The sequence below is a fragment of the Schistocerca nitens genome, chromosome 2 (genome assembly GCF_023898315.1).
Source record: "Schistocerca nitens isolate TAMUIC-IGC-003100 chromosome 2, iqSchNite1.1, whole genome shotgun sequence".
NCBI classification, from domain to species: Eukaryota; Metazoa; Arthropoda; class Insecta; order Orthoptera; family Acrididae; genus Schistocerca; species Schistocerca nitens.
Window position 1 is genome coordinate 1,183,645,191 of NC_064615.1, and position 19,620 is coordinate 1,183,664,810.

General features: G+C 41.2%; 1 protein-coding gene across 1 annotated transcript in view; it reads left to right on the plus strand.

Moving 5' to 3' along the window:
- LOC126235648 (dynein axonemal heavy chain 3) overlaps positions 1-19,620 on the plus strand; it is a 1,245,905-nt gene that overhangs the window by 844,435 nt on the left and 381,850 nt on the right. Inside the window, exon 47 of the mRNA XM_049944362.1 lies at positions 3,259-3,398. Within this exon, the coding sequence (XP_049800319.1) occupies positions 3,259-3,398 (140 nt within the window). The remainder of the gene's footprint in view (positions 1-3,258; positions 3,399-19,620) is intronic.

Genomic DNA, 19,620 nt, shown 5'->3' on the forward strand with positions numbered 1-19,620 from the left:
CACAGAGTATCACACATGATGATCTCTGATTGTATAAAGTTTCCCAGTTGATACTAATATCATAGCTCATTCACAAGATGACAGCTGCCCACCAATCGCAGATGAATGGTCTCACAGAGCAGTTTAATAAGATTTTGGCAGATACACTGATGATGTACATTGGTGTTGAACAAAGATGCTTGGATACAATGCTGCCTGTAATGACATTCACTTAGAACATAGTGAACTGTGACACTGTGCTTCACACTCTTCTTTCTGCTGTACAGTCACAAGGCTAAAACAGTAATGGACACACTGTGTGAAACATCTCATCACCAGGACCAAAGAAGCAAGGCAGCTGGCTCGCACACGGTCCACGGACACACAGGAGAATGGCTGAGAGTGCTATAAGGCGAAGCAAGGTGCAGTGAGCAACAGCCAGCTGACTCAGTACAGAGTGCATGTGCGAGAAGGAGGATGCTCAGAAAAGTTACTGACACACTGTTTCGGGCTGTGTCATATCTTTTGTCATTCTTTGGGCATCGCATGTATGAAGTTTTGGGTTGTGACCCTTCACCAAGAAAACAAAAGTGCAGAAAAGTCATATGTGTCCTCCGTATGAAGCCCTACTACAGTCCAGAGGCCCAGAGTGTTGATCGGATGTTCAGTGAAAGTGAAGACCCAGTAGTGATTTCGACACAATAAAACTTGTCTGTGACATAAAATAAAGCAAAACTAAAAAAAGGCAGTGGAGTCATAAAAAACAAATTGATATGATGGATGGCAAAGAGCTTCATAAAATTAAGTGAAGTGGCTGCACAGTGCAATATAGTTCTGTTTCATCCGACCTATGTGTCTCTGGCTCTGCCCGTTGATTGTGTTTGCTGCTATCCCAATGAGAGGACATAACATCCTTACACAAACCCATTATCTACACAGTGTCCTCCTAGAGTTGGTAAGGAGAATTGGAATCAGACAAATACCAATGGCGACTAAATGGAATACGGAAGGATGAATGTTACCCTGTGTGTACAGGAGGTGCTGAACAGTTTACACACAAATAAACAGATTTCTCAAAGTAAACACACATTTACATCTATGCTGTCACATCATTTGGCGAATAAAGAATCAGGTAAAATGAGGAATAATATCTAACAAACTGCAATTTTCAACAATGGAAAATCCAGGATGGAATGTAACAATACCAGAGAAGGAAAGTTGCTACTCAGCATATAGCAGAGACGCTGAGTCGCGATAGGCACAACAAAAAGATTCACACTATTATGGCTTTCGTTCATTAAGGCCTTTGTCAGCAGTAGGCACACATACACACACGCGCACACATACACTCACACAAACGCAACTTGCACACATGTCTGCAGTCTCAGAGAGTGTGGTTTCAGCTCTCGGAGACTGCAGATGTGTGTGCAAGTTGCATTTGTGTGTGTGTGTGTGTGTGTGTGTGTGTGTGTGTGTGTGTGTCTACTGCTGAAAAAGGCCTTAATGGCCAAAAGCTATAATTGTGTGAATCTTTTTGTTGTGCCTATCGCGACTCAGCATCTCCACTATGTGGTGAGTAGCAACTTTCCTTCTCTGGTATTGTTAAATTACAATTTTAATTGACTGAAGAGCCAAAGAAACTGGTACACCTGCTTAATATCATGTAGGGCTCCTGTGAGCATGCAGAAGAGCCACAACACGACATGGAATGGACTCAACTAATGTCTGAAGTAGTGCTGGAGGGAATTGACACGATGAATCATGCAAGGTTGTCCGTAAATCCATAAGAGTACGATTGGTGGAGGTCTCTTCTGAGCAGCCCACTGCAAGGAAACCTAAATCTGCTCAATAATGTTCATGTCTGGGGAGTTTAGTGGCCAGCGGAAGTGTTTAAATGCAGATAGGTGTTTCTGGAGCCACTCTGTAGCAATTCTGGACACGTGGGGTGTCGCATTGTCCTGCTGGAATTTCCTAAGTCCGTCAGAATCCACAATGGACATGAATGGATGCAGGTGACCGGACAGGAATCTTACACACATGTCACCTGTCAGAGTCGTGTCTAGATGTATCAGGGGTCCCATATCACTGCAACTGCATGTGCCCCACACCATTACAGAGCTTCCACCAGCTTGAACAGCCCCATGCTGACATGCAGGGTCCACGGATTCATCAGGTTGTCTCCATATGCATACACATCCATCCATTCAATACAATTTGAAATGAGACATGTCCAACCAGGAAACATGTTTCCAGTCATCAACAGTCCAATGTTGGAGTTAACAGGCTCAGGAGAGGCATAAAGCTGTATGTTGTGCAGTCATCAAGGGTACACGAATTTGGTTCTGAAAGCCCATGTCAATGATGTTTCATTGAATGCAAAATTGTTAAGGCTTTTGTGGCCACTTGTTGACAAACTGCCTATTGGCTTCTGTCTCGAGTTCTTCAGCCGACCTTCATCTAATGATTTTTCTGACGTTTCGCCAGCACGAGTGGCTGGCATTGTCAAAACTTCACCCTCCATTGCCGGTGGTTTGCATACTGAGACTTTTTGATGTCCCAGCACTGAAATCTGCAGCAATTTGGGGAAGGATTGCACTTCTGTCACGTCAAACGATTCTCTTCAGTCATTGTTGGTCCCATTATTGCATGATCTTTTTCCAGCCAGAGCGATGTTGAAGATCTGATGTTTTACCAGATTCCTGATATTCAAGGTACACTTGTCAAATGGTCAAATGGTCATATGGGAAAATCCCCACTTCATCACTATGTCCCATCACTTGTGCACCAGCTATAACACCACATTCAAACTCACTTAACTCTTTCTTGATAACCTGCCACTGTAGCAGCAGTAACCAATGTAACAACAACGCCAGACACTTGTTGCCTTGTATAAACATTGCCGACCGTAGCGCCAACTTTTGCCTATTTACATATCTCTGTAATTGAATATGCGTGCGTATACCAGTCTCTTTGATGCTTCAGTGTCGAATTCATATTTTTACTGTCAACTGTGGTTACAGCTTAATACAGAAATGGCAAAACAGTGCCACTGAGGGTACTGTGCGCTACCAATGGTTGCCAGAGTCACAAATATTGGAGAAAATGTACCTGCCTTCCCCCCCAGCCAAGAAATTACAGTGTACATCTAATATTTCTTTCATGTCTAGAAATCTATTTAATTTTCATGTATTTCACTTTTTGATCATTCTACAACATCTATTTGCAACTCTTTCAAATTATACTTGTTAATTTCTGATTGACACATTGTATTTTCTGCAGGTGGACTTGGTGGTGAGAAAAACAGGTGGAGTGACACTGCCAAATATCTTAACTCACTTCTTTCAAATGTTGTGGGGGATGTATTGCTATCAGCAGGAACTGTTGCATACCTTGGTCCCTTCACTGTTGATTTCAGACAGGTAATAACAACTGATGGTCTGTGTGAAAACAATATCACAGTTACAAAAATTAAATGAAATCCAATGAGAATAATTTCATGTGTAGCAACATACTGTACTGTCAAATGGTTCAAATGGCTCTGAGCACTATGGGACTCAACTGCTGAGGTCATTAGTCCCCTAGAACTTAGAACTAGTTAAACCTAACTAACCTAAGGACATCACAAACATCCATGCCCGAGGCAGGATTCGAACCTGCGACCGGAGCGGCCTTGCGGTTCCAGGCTGCAGCGCCTTTAACCGCACGGCCAATTCGGCCGGCACTGTACTGTCATTTCTCACCTTCAGGCTGCAGGCATTGGTGATGAAATCAGAGTAATCAAGTAAAATATTATTTTTTTCTCATTTGGTACCAGTGAAACATTTATATATTTTTGTAATTATTTTTATGGAACTTGCACACATTTGGAAGCTAGATATACACCATCACAGTATTACAATAAATTACTGAAGCAACTGAATGATCTTTTGGTGAAGCAACTGGACCTGAGATAACATACATGTATGTTCTATTTGAGAGGCAGTAGACATAAAATACTATGGCAATAACATATGAATTGGACATAAATATTTACAAGCATAATGCTAAAAAGTAACTATCTAGTAAAAGTGATACATAACATCACATGTTTTTCAGTGTACTTACAGTGTCTCTTTGGTGTGTACCAACATATCAAAAGATAACTAATCACTTCAAGTGACCGTTTGCTGTGATTTCTGTGTTGAATAGTGGTTTTCTTGTCCAGCATTCTACTTTCCCAGGCATTTGCTGTTAGCAGAGGTATTCACATGGGCTGCTGCTTCTGAATCGTGAAAGCAAAGACCTCTTCTTGACAGGATTATCAAATATTCTTGTTGTTGTGATGAAACCTCTTCAGTGTTGCTTTAATTACTCCAACTAAAGCATATTGCTGGTGCTTATGCACATCTAGTATAATCAAAATAAGACCCTTTGGTTATAGTGGTCTTGATGATGCAACACATAAGAAAATCAAGAGTAGCTGCCTTATTACAGAACCTTTACTGCTTTGTGAAATTTTGTTGTCAACAGTCTTAGTTCAAAATCTACAGTAACATTCATAAATATAATACTAGAAGAAGAAATCACTTACATTATCCTTCGTTGAACCTTGGTGTAGTACAGAAAGGAGTGATGTGTTCTGCCATAAAAATCTTTCACCTTCTACCAATTGATGTAAAGAATTTGATTGGTAACAGAATAATCCAGATTTTAAACTATGAAACATTTACAGAGACAGATGTAGACTCTAACCGTAATTTATTGGTTACAGATGGGATTCAAATGTAATAATTTGTTCATTCATCACGCTCTGTGGAGCCTGTTTAGGAAGTTAACATGTTGCTGTGGTCTTCAGTCCAAAGACTCGTTTAATGGATCTCTCCATTCTACTCTACCCTGTGCAGGCCTCTTCATCTCCGAGTAACTACTGCAACCTACGTCCTTCTGAATCTGCTTTCTGTATTCATCTCTTGATTCCTATATATGATTTTTACCCCCACACTTCCTTCCAGTACTAAGTTGTTGATCCCTTAATGTCTCAGAATATGTCCTACCAACTGTTTTCTTCTTCTAGCCAGCTTGTGTCACAAATTCCTCTTCTCCCCAATTCTATTCAGTACCTCCTCATTAGTTACATGATCTATCCATCTAATCTTCAGCATTCTTCTGTAGCACCACATTTCACAAGCTTCTATTCTCTTCTTGTCCAAACTATTTCCAGTTTGACTGACATATCACTGAGGAAACTGTGTACTTGCTAGTTGCAGACATTGAATACACTGCATTAATAACATAGGTCCTGTGACAAGAGTTTTGTGAGTGGGCTGATGTTTGTTCTGTTGCAAACATATGGATTACACATGTCCTTTCCTACCACAAGCATAGCGCTGAGCCTCTCAGGAGGGGCAGTCTTGGCGTTTATGCCACGTATAACAGTGAGGGCTGGATTTAATTCTATTCGCCTGTTCAGCTGCCTGTTTAGTGTACTGCTGTCATGGTGTGGACAGGTGTTGTGTGCCCGGCATGGCTAGCACACACCACCAGTGCGGAATGGGGCGATCACAACTAAGGGACTCAACCCAACAAACAGCTGGCTGCTAAATGTAAGAGCCAACAGGGCACTGGAATCATACTGGTCTAGTATTTGCACTACCTTGGGCAAACATCAAGTCCCTCTCCAGGCTGAAAAGTTGAATATTGTGGTCGTTAGCTGGCCCATTCAAAAGAAGAAGAAGAAGACCCGCAAGCAGATTTAAATTTGCATTTTCTTGTCAGCCCCTGAAAATTTGCTACCTACTCATGATATGTTTGTTCTGACTGTTTTTGGCAATTGAAGAATTGATACCTAGCTGCTACCACATTCACTTGTTGGTCATAATAGGTAGTTAGCGAAGAGATAACCATTTCATAAGACATTTCACTTGGAGTGGCATTTGGAAAATGTTTATGATTGAGGCAGAAAACTGCACTTCCTACCGTTGATAATAGGGAAGTTTCACAGCACCTGATTCGTTGTGGGTGATGATGTGTGTTACTGGGAGAGCCACCGGAGTCATTTCTTATCCTGTTTACAAAATTTGCAAAAATATGGTATAGCAGCTGTAGTAGGCGGTGTTGGTTCTGTTGGGCGTGCAGCATTGGCAAGTAGCTGCTGCACCATGTTGAGAAGTGTAGAAATCAGGGTAGTCTGAAACTGAAACATCTGGATAAGTTGTGTGGCATCTAACGCTTGTGGCTGTGGTGCAGAGCTAGGGGTGGGACAGGTGGGGTGGCCATATTTGAAGACACAAATGCATAAAATGTATAAGGCAAAAATGATGACAGAATCAAAGAAATGTTCTGCAACACCCACCTGAAAACACTGATTAGCAAAAACAACAAGAAATGGATAAAGCGAAGTGAGTGCACCTGCAAAGAAAAGACAAGAGAGAATTAAGGTTCCTGCACATCAAAAACAAACACAAGTCCATGGCCAGCAGGCACGTAGTTCAGTGATAAGACTCATCGTCAGTTGTGGGGTCTTGCCCACTCGTTATTAATAGGGTGCCTGTGGGATGCAGTGTTCCCCGAATGCTATACAACAAAAATCAAGGAAATAACATTAGTAGTTTTATTTCCAGAAAGCAAATTGGCATCACTTAACTTGACTGTAGCAAATGTCGCTAGCAAGAGGTGACATGAAAAGAGTACAGTTCATGCTATACACAGTTCAAGGAAGCACTTGATATTGACAGCGTAGCACTAATCACATTGCAGATTTGGGCTGATCTCGTGTGGCCGAGGCTAGCAGGAGCTGCGTTTATATGAAGCTGTTGCAGGGGCCGCAGCTGGTGCAGCGTGGTCCAATTCCATGCATCATTGGCCACCGTTCCTTCACTGCCTTCTCTGGTCTTTGGTTTGCATCTTCGTTCTGGTGTTTGTGGTTATGCCAGAACATCCACAAAATTTTTCTGTGCGTATCTTTTACATACTGTGCATGGTCTCTTTTTAAATACTCTCCTCTACAATTTATACACTACTCCTAACACCGTTTACACTTCTGGAACCAGTCTTGGAACACTTCTTGCAGGTGCCGGGTTTAGACAGTACAGAGGATGAGGCAGTGCAGAGATTTTGTTTTTTGTGCAGTAGTCTTGCACCAACGGGGATGAATGTGCAGGTACATTGTCATGATACAAGAGTGATGAATTGTCTCCCTACATTTCAAGCTGTTCCCTTCTCACATTTTCTTGCAGGCATCAATTCCTTCAAAGTCAAAGAAAACTATCAGCATTTCTTTGACATTTGAACTGATCCATCATGCTATCTTTTTTTTTTTTCCATGGAGAACCCTTCCTGGCCCATCATGAAGATTGACCCTTAGTATGAACATCATAACTCACACCTATGGCTCATCACTGACAGCCAGTCTTTGATTGGCCCACACACTCATCAACATAGGCTTCCTACATCATCTGGTGTGTCTCTAAAAGTTTTATGAAGTTTCTTACAAAATTTAATGGAGGCGCTTTGCTCCTCTTGTTCTGCCATCTCAAGATTCGCATACTGAGCCACACAATGTTCTACTCAACAATGTGGGGGTGAACCAACCTGCGGTATATGTGGCAAGGCAGCTCATGAAGCTGGGACCAACTGCACATCTCCAGCGCTGTGTATCAACTGCTCTGGGAGCCATCCCGTCTGGAGCAGAGACTGCCCCGTCTTTGCGGAAGAACGAAAAATTCAGGAGATCAAGGTGACAAAGAGGCTACCTTATGTGGAAGCCAAAAAAGAGTATAGGGCTACAAAACTCCCTGTCTTTGCCACATCCTATGCCTCCTTGGTGCACAACCGTGCGTCGCAAGTAGACGCTTCGACGCAGACCATGTCCAGCGTAGCAGTATCCTCCACCAATACCTGTACCTGCGTTTGTACCTGCCAGAGCACTCCCAATAACGATATAGCTATTCAGTCTGCTCTGCCTGCACCAACCGCTATTGCAGAGAAAGCTACAGTGAAGCCTTTGAGGGCCCTCCAGAAACAGAGTGCCTCTCCACTTCCCCCATCCCCGACTTCCACAAAGAAAACGGGACCAGGGAAAGGGGCACGGCGTTTGACGTCAAACCTGCCAAAGGCACCATCAGATGTCGTCATGGCATCCCTGACTGATGAGGAGGAAATCGTCACGGATTTTGATACCTCTTCCCCAGAACCTGGCAGGCCCTCTGCTGCCACTCACTCTACAAGTGCCTCACCAGCGCGGCGCAAAGACATGGGGAAATCTAAACCGAAACGCTGATATGGCTTCCATACTTCAGTGGAATCTGAATGGAGTCAGACCTCGCTTTGCAGAATTGCGTCTGTTAGTACAGGAAAACCCCTTTTGCATCTCTTTGCAAGAGACACATTTTAAAGAGACTGACACGCCTTTACTTACAGGATATCACATGTACAGGAAAGACGACCTGACTGGTAATAGGGCTCAGGGTGGGGTGGCAGTGTTCATTAAGGACACATTCCACTCCTCACCTGTGACCTTAACCACCACGCTACAAGCGGTTGCAGCTCGGATCCTGGCCCAGGTTAATGTCACAGTGTGCTCCTTGTATTTACCACCCGCTGAGCTCATTGACAGTGAAGCCCTCGCACGGCTCATTGATCAGCTACCCCGTCCCTTTCTCATTTTAGGAGACTTTAATGCTCGTAATGCATTATGGGGTTCCAACAAAACCTGCCCCAGAGGCCAGATGATTGAGCAGTTGATCAGGACTTCCGACATCATACTGCTGAACACAGGTCAGGCCACGCATTTTAGCACCGCTTCAGGTTCGTCTTCTGCCATAGACCTCTCTATTTGTTCGCCTGTGCTTGCGGACATTGGTCAGTGGGTCGTAGACGACGACCTTCATGGCAGCGACCATTATCCTATCTGGCTCCATCTGCCAGTTGAAATGGGTCGTGTCGCACAACCGCCGAAATGGTTGTTCCGGAAGGGAAACTGGATGCTCTACCGGCAGTTGGCTGTTTCTGAACGGTGTGAAGGCGTCCAGGATTGAGTGGATCACATTACGACGGTGATGCACCGTGCCGCTGATGTATCCATACCAAAGTCAAAGGGAACACCTGTGAGGCAGCCTGTCCCTTGGTGGAATGACGACTGTCGTACCGCCATCAGAGACAGGCAGGCGGCTTTGAGAAGATTCCGTCGGTGCCCCACTGCTGCGCATCTGACAACTTTCCGAATAGCACGGGCACGGGCGAGAAAAATCGTTAGGGAGAGTAAACGGAGGTCTTGGCGTGAGTTCCTGAACTCCATCAATAGGTCCACATCTTCAAGCAAAGTATGGGAAGCCATTAGGATGATCTCAACTATCGGGGTACACAGGAGAGGGCTGGTTTTGATTTCCGTTCAAAGAACGCTGAGGAATACAACCGGCCTTTCTCTTTGTGGGAGTTGGACTCTGCACTGGCCGTATCTCGGGATACCGCACCTGGTCCAGACCTGATATCGTATAGCATGCTGCAGCAGTTGGATCTGCGGTCAAAGGAAGTCCTCCTTCAACTTTTTAATGAAATTTGGAAGACAGGCGACTTTCCTAGTTCGTGGAAAGAATCGATTTTAATTCCCCTTTTAAAACCAGGGAAGGATCGGACCGAACCCAGTAGCTACCGTAGCATTAGTCTCACGAGCTGCGTCGGAAAGACATTTGAGCGTATGGCCAATAGGCGCCTGGTGTGGGTTCTCGAATCCAGATCCTTACTTACCTGCTGCCAGTGTGGGTTCAGGAGGTATCATTCCACCCTAGATAACCTGATCCTACTCGAAACAGTGATACAAGATGCTTTCCTACGTAAGCAACACCTTATCGGGGTTTTCTTCGACCTGGAGAAGGCGTACGATACTATCTGGAGGCATACCATTTTGCGGCAGCTTTATGAGTGGGGTTTCCGTGGGCGTTTACCCACACTCATCAGATCCTTTCTGTCGGACAGGTATTTTAAGTATAAGGTTGGAAATGTCCTGTCTGACCGTTTTAAGCAGGAGAATGGTGTCCCTCAAGGAAGTGTCCTCAGTGTGACAGCTTTCGCAATTGCCACCAATAGTATTGCGTCCACAGTACGACGGCCCGTGCAGTGCTCCTTGTTTGTGGATGATTTCTCCATTTTCTGTGCGTCTTCCTCCCTCACAGCTGCTACACGCCAATTACAGCTGACACTCGTGCGATTGGAGGAATGGTCTAAGACCACGGGCTTTAAATTCTCTTTGGAGAAGACCGTTTGTGTAGATTTTAACCGTTCCCGTTCTCTTTTTAATCTCCCTGTTTTAAAACTAGGAGACACTGTTCTCCCCTTTATGGAAAAAGTGAAATATCTCGGGCTTATTTTTGATGAGAAGCTCACATGGTTGCCACACTTAAAGGATCTAAAAGTCCACTGTTTCAAGGCTTTAAACGTCCTTAAATGCGTCAGTCATAGATCCTGGGGCACTGACAGGGCACGTCTGCTCCAACTTAATAAGGCCTTTGTGCGACCTTGACTGGAATACGGATGTCAAGCTTATGGCTCTGCAAGACCTTCCTACCTCAAAATGTTGGATGTGATTCACCATGAGGGTATTAGGCTTTCAACGGGGGCTTATCGCACGAGTCCAGTTGCTAGTCTGTGTGTCGAGGCGGGAGAGCCTCCACTGTCCATTCGGCTTCTTCTCCTCGTGGTACAGCACGCGTACAGGGCCAAGTCCACTCCTCTTTCATTGGCGTCTAACACTTTTTCCCAGCCGGCACTGGCACGTCTCTTCCGCCACCGTCCGGCGGCAAAAAAGCCGTTTGGCATCCGTGCAAAGGAGAGTCTCGAGTCAGTACACCTGGAGGGCATTAAGGTGCTCAACCAGGGATGGAGTAGGGGATCTCCCGAGCGACTACAAAGGCCAAGATTACTTCTTGATCTGGCTGCTTACAGGAAGTATTGTACCCCGGACCATCTTTTTAAAATTAAACTTACTGAGATTTTAGAACGTCATTCCGATTTTATTACTGTTTACATGGATGGGCATAAACAGGGGGATTTTATGGGCTGCTCTGCTGTGTTTGCCGATACTGTCCATCAGATAGGGCTCCCAGAGCAGTTCTCAGTTTACTATGCAGAACTGTTTGCCATTCTGCAAGCATTAGAGCATAAGCGCCGACACCGTGGCACGAAATTCATCATCTGCTCCGATTCCCAAAGTGCTCTACACGCTCTTGAACAGATGTACCCAGCAGATCGGATGGTGCAAGAGGTTTAGGACGCACTCCTGCTCTTGCAACAGCAGGGCAAGGATGTAATTTTTTGCTGGGTTCCAGGGCACATATGGATTCCTGGAAATGAACTTGCAGATGCGGCTGCCAAGGAGGCTTGCTCAATCCCACCTCCTGCTCGCTGTTCCGTCCCCCTGCAGGCCATTACGTCTTTCGTGACTTGGAAGGTCATGCGTTGGTGGGAGGCTCAGTGGCTGGACGTGAGGGATAATAAGTTGCGAGCGGTGAAGGATTCTGTCCGACCGTGGCTCACCTCCTTCCGACAACGACGCGCTGAGGAAGTAGCCCTTACACGGCTTAGAATAGGACATTGTCCTTTGACACATGGTTTTCTGTTACGTCGTGAGGAGCCACCAACATGTCAGACATGTGGGACACAGCTGTCGATACGACATATTTTAACTGAGTGTGTTTTATATGCGGGTTTGAGGGAAGATTTCAGTTTCCCACCAGACCTACGCTCTCTTTTAACTAATAATGAGGTGAGTGTCGCTAGAGTTTTACGTTTTTGTGTGATGTCTGGCCTTCTTCCCAAAATATTGGGATTGAAGTCTTAATGTGCTGTCCAGTGGTTTGGTCACCCATTATTTGTAAGTGGTCACTCAGCCACCGTTAATTATTTTTACCTGTTTGTACTGCTATTTTATTTTTAGTTTTATCTCCCTGTTTTGATGTGCTGTGTCCAATCTTGCAATTTGAACAATACCCATTCTCTCACAATTCGGCTCTGAATTGAACTTTTGGGAACGGGCGCTGATAACCTCGCTGTTGTGTGCCCTAAAACACTAATAATCATCATCATCATCATCTACTCAATACCGCAGTGAACAATAACTGACAGACATAAACAATGAAACTTCCAGCAGTTTTAAAAACAGGTATGTGTCAGGATGCTAACAGCATTTCACTCCAACATGCCATTGGTGCAAAACTACAAATGTTCCAGAATTTTTCGAACGTACCTCATACAAGCTTCAAGTGTTAATCAAAATAATCTTCACGAAACATACCTTATAATCTGAAATGGCTCTGAATATATATTCTGGATTAACTACAGCATTTTACTTAAATATATCTTTACATTTTCTTTTCCTTCTGGCTGGTAGTTACAACTCCAGTTGATAAATTCACAAAAATTGGAGTCGGCAGGAGTTGCAAAAATGGTTTTTACATTTATATCTCCCAAAAAGCAAACTCGACTCTACTCTCCTGCATCTGTCTATCCCAAGCTGTGCAGCAGCAAAGAGTAACTAGTGTTTCATAGAGTAACTACCTTCACTTGTAGGGAAAAATAACTTTGGTCCACTACACACAGCTGTCATGCTGATTCTTTAATGTTCACATATAATTTGGTCTGTGCCTCCACATGAGGGCTGTTTTCCATATACTCCCACTCACTGTGATATACTTATGAAATCTGTGATCCAGTTCAAAAATAACAGTGAAGTGTATATCTACAACACTAGAAGAAAGGATGATCTTTACCATTCTGGGTTAAATGTGACTTTAGCACAGAAAGGGGTGAATTATCCTCCTACAAAAACATTTGGTCATTTGCCAAATAGCTTTAAAAGTCTGACAGATACCCAACTAACTTTTAAAAACAAATTAAAAGAATTTCAGAATGACAACTCCTTCAACTCAATAGATGAATTTTTAGATTGAAGTAGCAATTGAAAAAAAGTTACTAGAAAACGTATGTTCAAGTGACACGTTCCACATCATTACGAAATGTCGTATTCATGATCTATGGAACAGGTATTAATGTAATGTAAACTGCATTAGCTCCCCCATGGGAGTGAAGTTTTAGTGACCTAGCACTTGGCTATCACTTCATGCATTTGGTTCATGTTTGTAATTACATTCAAGGGTTCATTTATTTATGTCACTGAATTAAAGTCCGCAGCTCGTGGTCTTGCGGTAACGTTTTCGCTTCCTGCGCACGAGGTCCCGGGTTCGATTCCCGGCGGGGCCAGGGATTTTCTCTGCCTCGTGACGACTGGGTGTTGTGTGTCTTTCATCATCATTTCATCCCCATCGACACGCAAGTCGCCGAAGTGGCGTCTAATCGAAAGACTTGCACCAGGCGAACGGTCTACCTGACGGGAGGCCCTAGCCACACGGCATTTCCATTTTACTGAATTAAACATTGTTCATTGCTGTGTCTAAAATAGTTCTTTTTTGCGTTCTGTGTTGATTGTAACATTCCTAATTATATTGCCATTCATTAGATTGAATATTTGGAAGTAGCTTGTTTCTTCTTTCCCATTAGCTCCCGCCCCCAGGGACTGGTTCCACTGAACCACCAGCCTACCCATTCACTAGCTTTTTCCTAAGGAAAACCATGAAATTAGGCTGGTTAGTCTTGGTTTACAATTTAATGGTCGAGGCTGATCAACTCTAACAGAATTTCTCCCATATATCACCTGTTACATTCATCATTTATGTGGTTAGTATTGAAATTGCAAAAAATAGTACTAAATTACACACAAGAAATTATACAAAATTAATACTACTTAAATTAGAGGACCGGAACTTAAATAGTGGCAACTATTTATTCATAATCAATACAAAAGAATTACATGTTTGCACCTGTTACTGTCCTTCAAAGTAGTCACCAGCGTTGTGTAGAACCCGTTGCCAGCAATGTGGAAGGCATAGTATACCGTTAGCAGAGCCTGTTCTGTTGATAGTGGCATGGAGTGGTCTACTGCCTGTCGAATCTCTGGAACAGTTCTGAAGCGAATGCCACGAGGTGGTTCCTTCATCTTCGGAGTCAAATCAAAGTCACAAGGACTTAAGTCTGGAGAGTGATGGGTGAGTTGCGCAGAAAGTGTTGCCGCTTCTTTGGCAAAGCTGGTCGCAGGTGATGCTCCAAAACCGAACAGTAATACGACTTAAGTCTTTGTGACTTTGATTTGATTCTGAAGATGAAGGAGCCACTTCATGGCATTCGCTTCAGAACTGTTCAAGATATTCGACAGGCAGTAGACTGCTCCATACGTACCAGCAACAGAACAGGCTCTGTTAATGGTATACTATGTCTTCCACATCACTGATAACGGGTTCTACACAATGCTGTTGACTACTTTGAAGCACAGTAACAGCTGCAAACATGTAACTCTTTTGTATCAGTTGTGAATAAATAGTTGCTACCATTTAAGTTCCAACCCTCGTATATACATAATAATAGTGTCTCTAGTGTGGTTTTTGACCCAAAGTTTCTGGTTGAATCAAAAAATGTCATAATACAATCAAAATAGTCATTTTAAATCTTCAATCTTGGAACGTGTGGTGATGTATCAATGTGGATGTGATGTCAGGTAGAGAAGAGACCAGTATGAGGTAAGGGTGTGTAGGCCTGCAGGGACAGGTGTGGCATGGAGCTATGTGTCACACCAACAGCAGTGGCATGGATTACATGCAACATAATTTCAAAACTGTATGTAGGTTTCATCAATTTAAGGCTGAAAGACAAATTATTATGTTGCATCACAGGTTGATCATTTTATGAACCAGCAGATTTGGGTTGGTTGTCAGGTTCTCTCACATATCTACATTAATTCTTCTTTGTTGTATGTTATTGTTCTCCTTTATCAAATATTCACTGAAAACTGTATTCTTCATAGTGGACTGATATTTTTGTGCACTTATCTCTTGTTAGGTGCTATTCCTATTACCTTTCAAATTACATACTTTAACCACTTGTCATTCACCCCGTGCATATTCCAATTAAGAGGTGTCATCTCACTGTTTTTTGTTGCTCATTATTTGTTGTCACTCTCTTTCATTCACATTTTTGTACATTGTTATTCCTTTATCTGCTTCTTTACATTTCTTCCTCACTACCTTTTCATCTCCTAATCATGGTACTTCTTCAGATCCTGATGCATGTTGAGATCTATTATGCATCAACTTCTGGGATATGCTGATATGCTCCAGGATTTGGAATTCTGACTCTCTCAAAAGGCCCAAAAACAGTAGTTTCCACTTCTTGTTAAGTCTATGCAATAATGAAGAGCAAGAATGTATTCACAAAAGTATTCTTTCTACAATTCTAAACTGTTATGGGCCAATATGTTCCTTATTATATTCTATAGTGCTCTTTATAGCTGTATCTGTCACGTTGATCAGAGCTTGCTTAATTTTTTCTTCCTGAGAAATTCCATCATCTTCTGCTTACGGTATATGTTTTATCCATTCATTCTTTTTCTTCCTCCCAAACATCAGTTCTGCCAAGGTGAACTGTGTCATGGTATGGGCCATATGGTTCATTATTTCTTCAAAATTCTTTGAATAATTCACCCAAAAGGTCTGTTTTTTTTTTTTTTTTTTGTGACAGTAGGTCTGCGTAAATCTGGTGAGCTCTCTAAGTATCCTTTCCTATGGACTGCCTTCTAGCTGGTAATGAGCAGTAGGTATTTTTGTAATCCTGATTGATTGATTGATTGATTGATTGATTTCTTTATTAATCCATGTAACAATTTACATTGTGTGGATTTCGTAAGCAAAATCATATACAATACAATATACCTACAATTATACACATAAAATTTGTATTTACACACATTTTTGAGGTATCTTAAATTAGTTTTATATCCTTGTGTAATTTGTAATTTTCTTATAGTACTGTACAATTTTTGATTTCCTCATGTATTACAATGCAGGATACTTTAATTACACTACATGTTTTAATTCAGATAGTCCATTACTGCGTAGTAACTTTTATTTAATAAAAAGAATTTTAGTTTTGTTTTGAACTGTCCGATTGTGTCAATATCTTTTATTTTTTGGGGTAATTTATTATATAATTTAACAGCATTGTACAACAAGCTCTGCTGAGTTTTAACTTTATTTTTCCTCTCTAGATGCAGATTGTATTGGTTTCTAGTTTCATAGCTGTGTACTAAAGAATTTTTCATATAGCAGTCAATATTTTTTTTTTACATACATAACACTTTGAAAAATGTATTCACAAGGGACAGTTAGGATTTCCAGCTTTTGGAAATGTTCAAGGCAGTGAGCCCTACTGCCACTCTTGGTTATTATACGAATTGCTCTTTTCTGTAATTTGAAAACTGTTTGAATATTTTTACTGTTGACTCCCCAAAATATTATTCCATAGGTAATAACAGAGTGGATATAAGAAAAATATACAGATCTGACACATGTAGTATCACAAACTGCAGTCAGAATTCTCAGAGCATAGCATGCTGTAGCGATTCTGTTACTAAGTATTTTAATATGTTCTCCCCACTTTAACTGACTGTCTACATGCATACCAAGAAATTTTGTGTAGTCTACACATTCTATAGTTTCATTGTTTAACTTAAAGTTGTTATAGTGTGGTTTTTTGCAGACATAGAAGTTAACAGCATTTGTTTTTTTAAGATTTAGTGTTAGTTTATTATTGGATGCCCACTCACGTACACTGTTTAGTGTTTGTTTGGCTTTTTCTTTTAGTGCATCTGGTGATTTGTCACTGATTAGAACATTTGAGTCATCTGCAAACAATATTGTTTGTCCATGCTTGATGCTCTGTGGGAAGTCGTTTATATAAATGAGGAATAGTACTGGGCCAAGGACACTACCCTGTGGGACACCTATATTTACATAATTTGGGTCTGAAGTATACTTTACAATATAGTTTGAGCAACTTGAAATATGTGAGATTTCAGTTATCTGTCTTCTATTTTTTGGATATGACTTGAACCATTTGTTCACAAGTCCCCTTATTCCAAGTTCATCTAACTTATTTAACAATATGTTGTGGTCTACTGTATCAAACGCTTTAGTTAGATCAAGAAATATACCTGTTGTGTAGTTCCCTTTATCTAATGCTTCTAGAATGTGTTTTGTGAGGTGTGCTGTTGCTGATTCTGTGCTTTTCCCTGATCGAAATCCAAACTGGTCAACAGACAGTAAGTTGTATTTATTTAAATAATTCATTAGCCTATCTTTCATAATAGTTTCTAATATTTTTGCAAAGCATGATAGTAGAGAAATTGGCCTATAATTTTCAATTATTCCTGCATCACCTTTTTTGAAGAGAGGTAGTAATTTCGCATATTTTAAATAGTCTGGAAAGTAGCCCTGATTGAAAGATTGATTTATAATATCAACTAAAGGTGGAAGTAGGCTCTTTATACAGTCCTTAATTATAAAAATGGGGACTTCATCCAGACCAGCTGAGTTTTTGTTTCTCAGTTGCTGACTGCTTTATAGACTTCTTCCTGTGTTGTAGGGAATAACACCATTGAGTGTGATACACCATTATTTGGCTTTTTGACCTGAGGGGCTGTTAGAAAATTTTCCTGTAATTTTATTCCTATGCTACTAAAATAATCATTTATATAATTTGCCAAATATATTGGGTCTTTTATTAGAGTCCCTTCCTCTTTGATTTTCGAGTTTGACAGATTCATTTTCCTGGTACCAGTTTCCTGCTTCACAATCTTCCATACTGCCTTATTTTTGTTTTCAGCAGAGTGCACTATTTTGGAGTTATGAGCTCTCTTTGCTGCAAGCAATATTTTCCTATATGTTTTCCTATATCTTTTATAAAAGAGTGAGAAAGCAGGATTAGTTTGGCTGTGTTTAATGGAGCTCAGGTACTTTAGTTTTTCAGATGATTTTTTGATTCCTTTTGTGACCCACTTGCTTTTTCCTGCTGTTGATAATGGACATAATACTTTAGGAAATGTTTCTTCAAAATTTAATTTAAACAATGTCATGAAATTTTTGAATTTTTCATTTGCACCTACTTCTGAGTATACTGAGTCCCATGTTTGTCCTGCTATCTGTTTGGCAAACTCATGTCTATTTTTTTTAGAAAAAATTCGTCTGTAAATATGCATTTTCTTTGTTTCTTCTGGAGCCACTTTTATATTAATGATTTGAGCTGAGTGATCAGATAATCCTAGCTCTGCTACAACCACCTCACAGTTATCTTTGCCTAAATCTGTTAATACCTGATCAACAGCTGTCTTTGAGTATTTTGTTATTCTGGTTGCACTGTTAACCATTGGAACTAAATTGAAACTTTGAGCAAGACTTTGTAATGAGTCCCATGTAGAATCAGGATTCAGTTTATCAACATTTAGGTCTCCACATATGAGAATGTGGTTCTTTGGAGTGGATATCTTGTTAAGAACATGATTAAGTTTGGAGAAAAAGATATTGAAGTCTCCACTAGGAGATCTGTATATACATAAGATAATCAAATTCCTACACCTGTATTGGTCCCTGATTTCAACTGCTGCCAGTTCAAAATGTTGCTCTTCACTGATTACACATAAATCGCTTCTGGTCTTATACTGATAATTTTGTTTTACATAAATGCAACACCCTCCACACTTCATAGAAGTCCTACAGTATGCACACGCTAAATTATAAGACTGCAAGACTAATTGATTAATTTCAGCCTCATTGCACCAATGCTCAGTGAGACAAACAACTGAGCACTCTGTAGACTCTGTAGACTCCTGTGATGTGCCACAGTTGTCCTGTACTTCGAACATGTAGAGTTTGAGGTGTTATCAGATAAAATGACTCATGATTTTCCCACATGCAGAATAATCATTCAAAAGATGATTAGAGGTGGGCCTGCTGGTCAGTTTTAAGTGGATATACTCATAGGCATTTTGAAAATAAATCAAAAAGTGTGACCACATATTGCACCCTCCACTTTCTCTCAGGATCGGACCACAAACATGGACACACAGAATATTGTGTAGTTTCTTTGGAATAATTGAGTTAGCAGTCCCTTGATACCCTGACTATTAAGTTTTTCCTTTCAACGTATTATGCACTACTTCAAAATTTGCTGCACAATTCTTCTTAGATTGTGAAAATAACAATACATTCTTAACTTACTGCCACCTTTCAGAGCTGCAAAATGATCCCAAGTCTAATGGGTGTGCCATATTAAATTCTCTTCATGTTCAATTGTTAGAACTATCACTATTTCGTAACATTTTATTTTACTTACTAGAGAACATCTCAGGTGGGAATAGGCCATTTCAGATCCAAATCCGGCAATTTTGACATTTCTCTAAATAATTCTAAATAGTAACTCTGGCACACTATCTTTCACTAGTAGTACAGGTAATTCTGTCATATTTTCCTTCCACGGTTCCAAATCTTATGTTGATCAAGACAAAGCATCTGCAATGATGTCTTCTTTGCCACTTATATGGATAATGCGAAAGTTGTATTCCTGTTAGGTGAGAGTCCATCTAACAAATTCAGCTGTAACAACATACATGTTTGTAAAAAACTCAGGGCTTATTGGTAGGTATACAACAGTGTTTTCACTTTCTACAAGTAGTAATTAAATTTTCGAAATGCCTAGACAACCTCCAATGTTTCTTCACAGTTCATACGA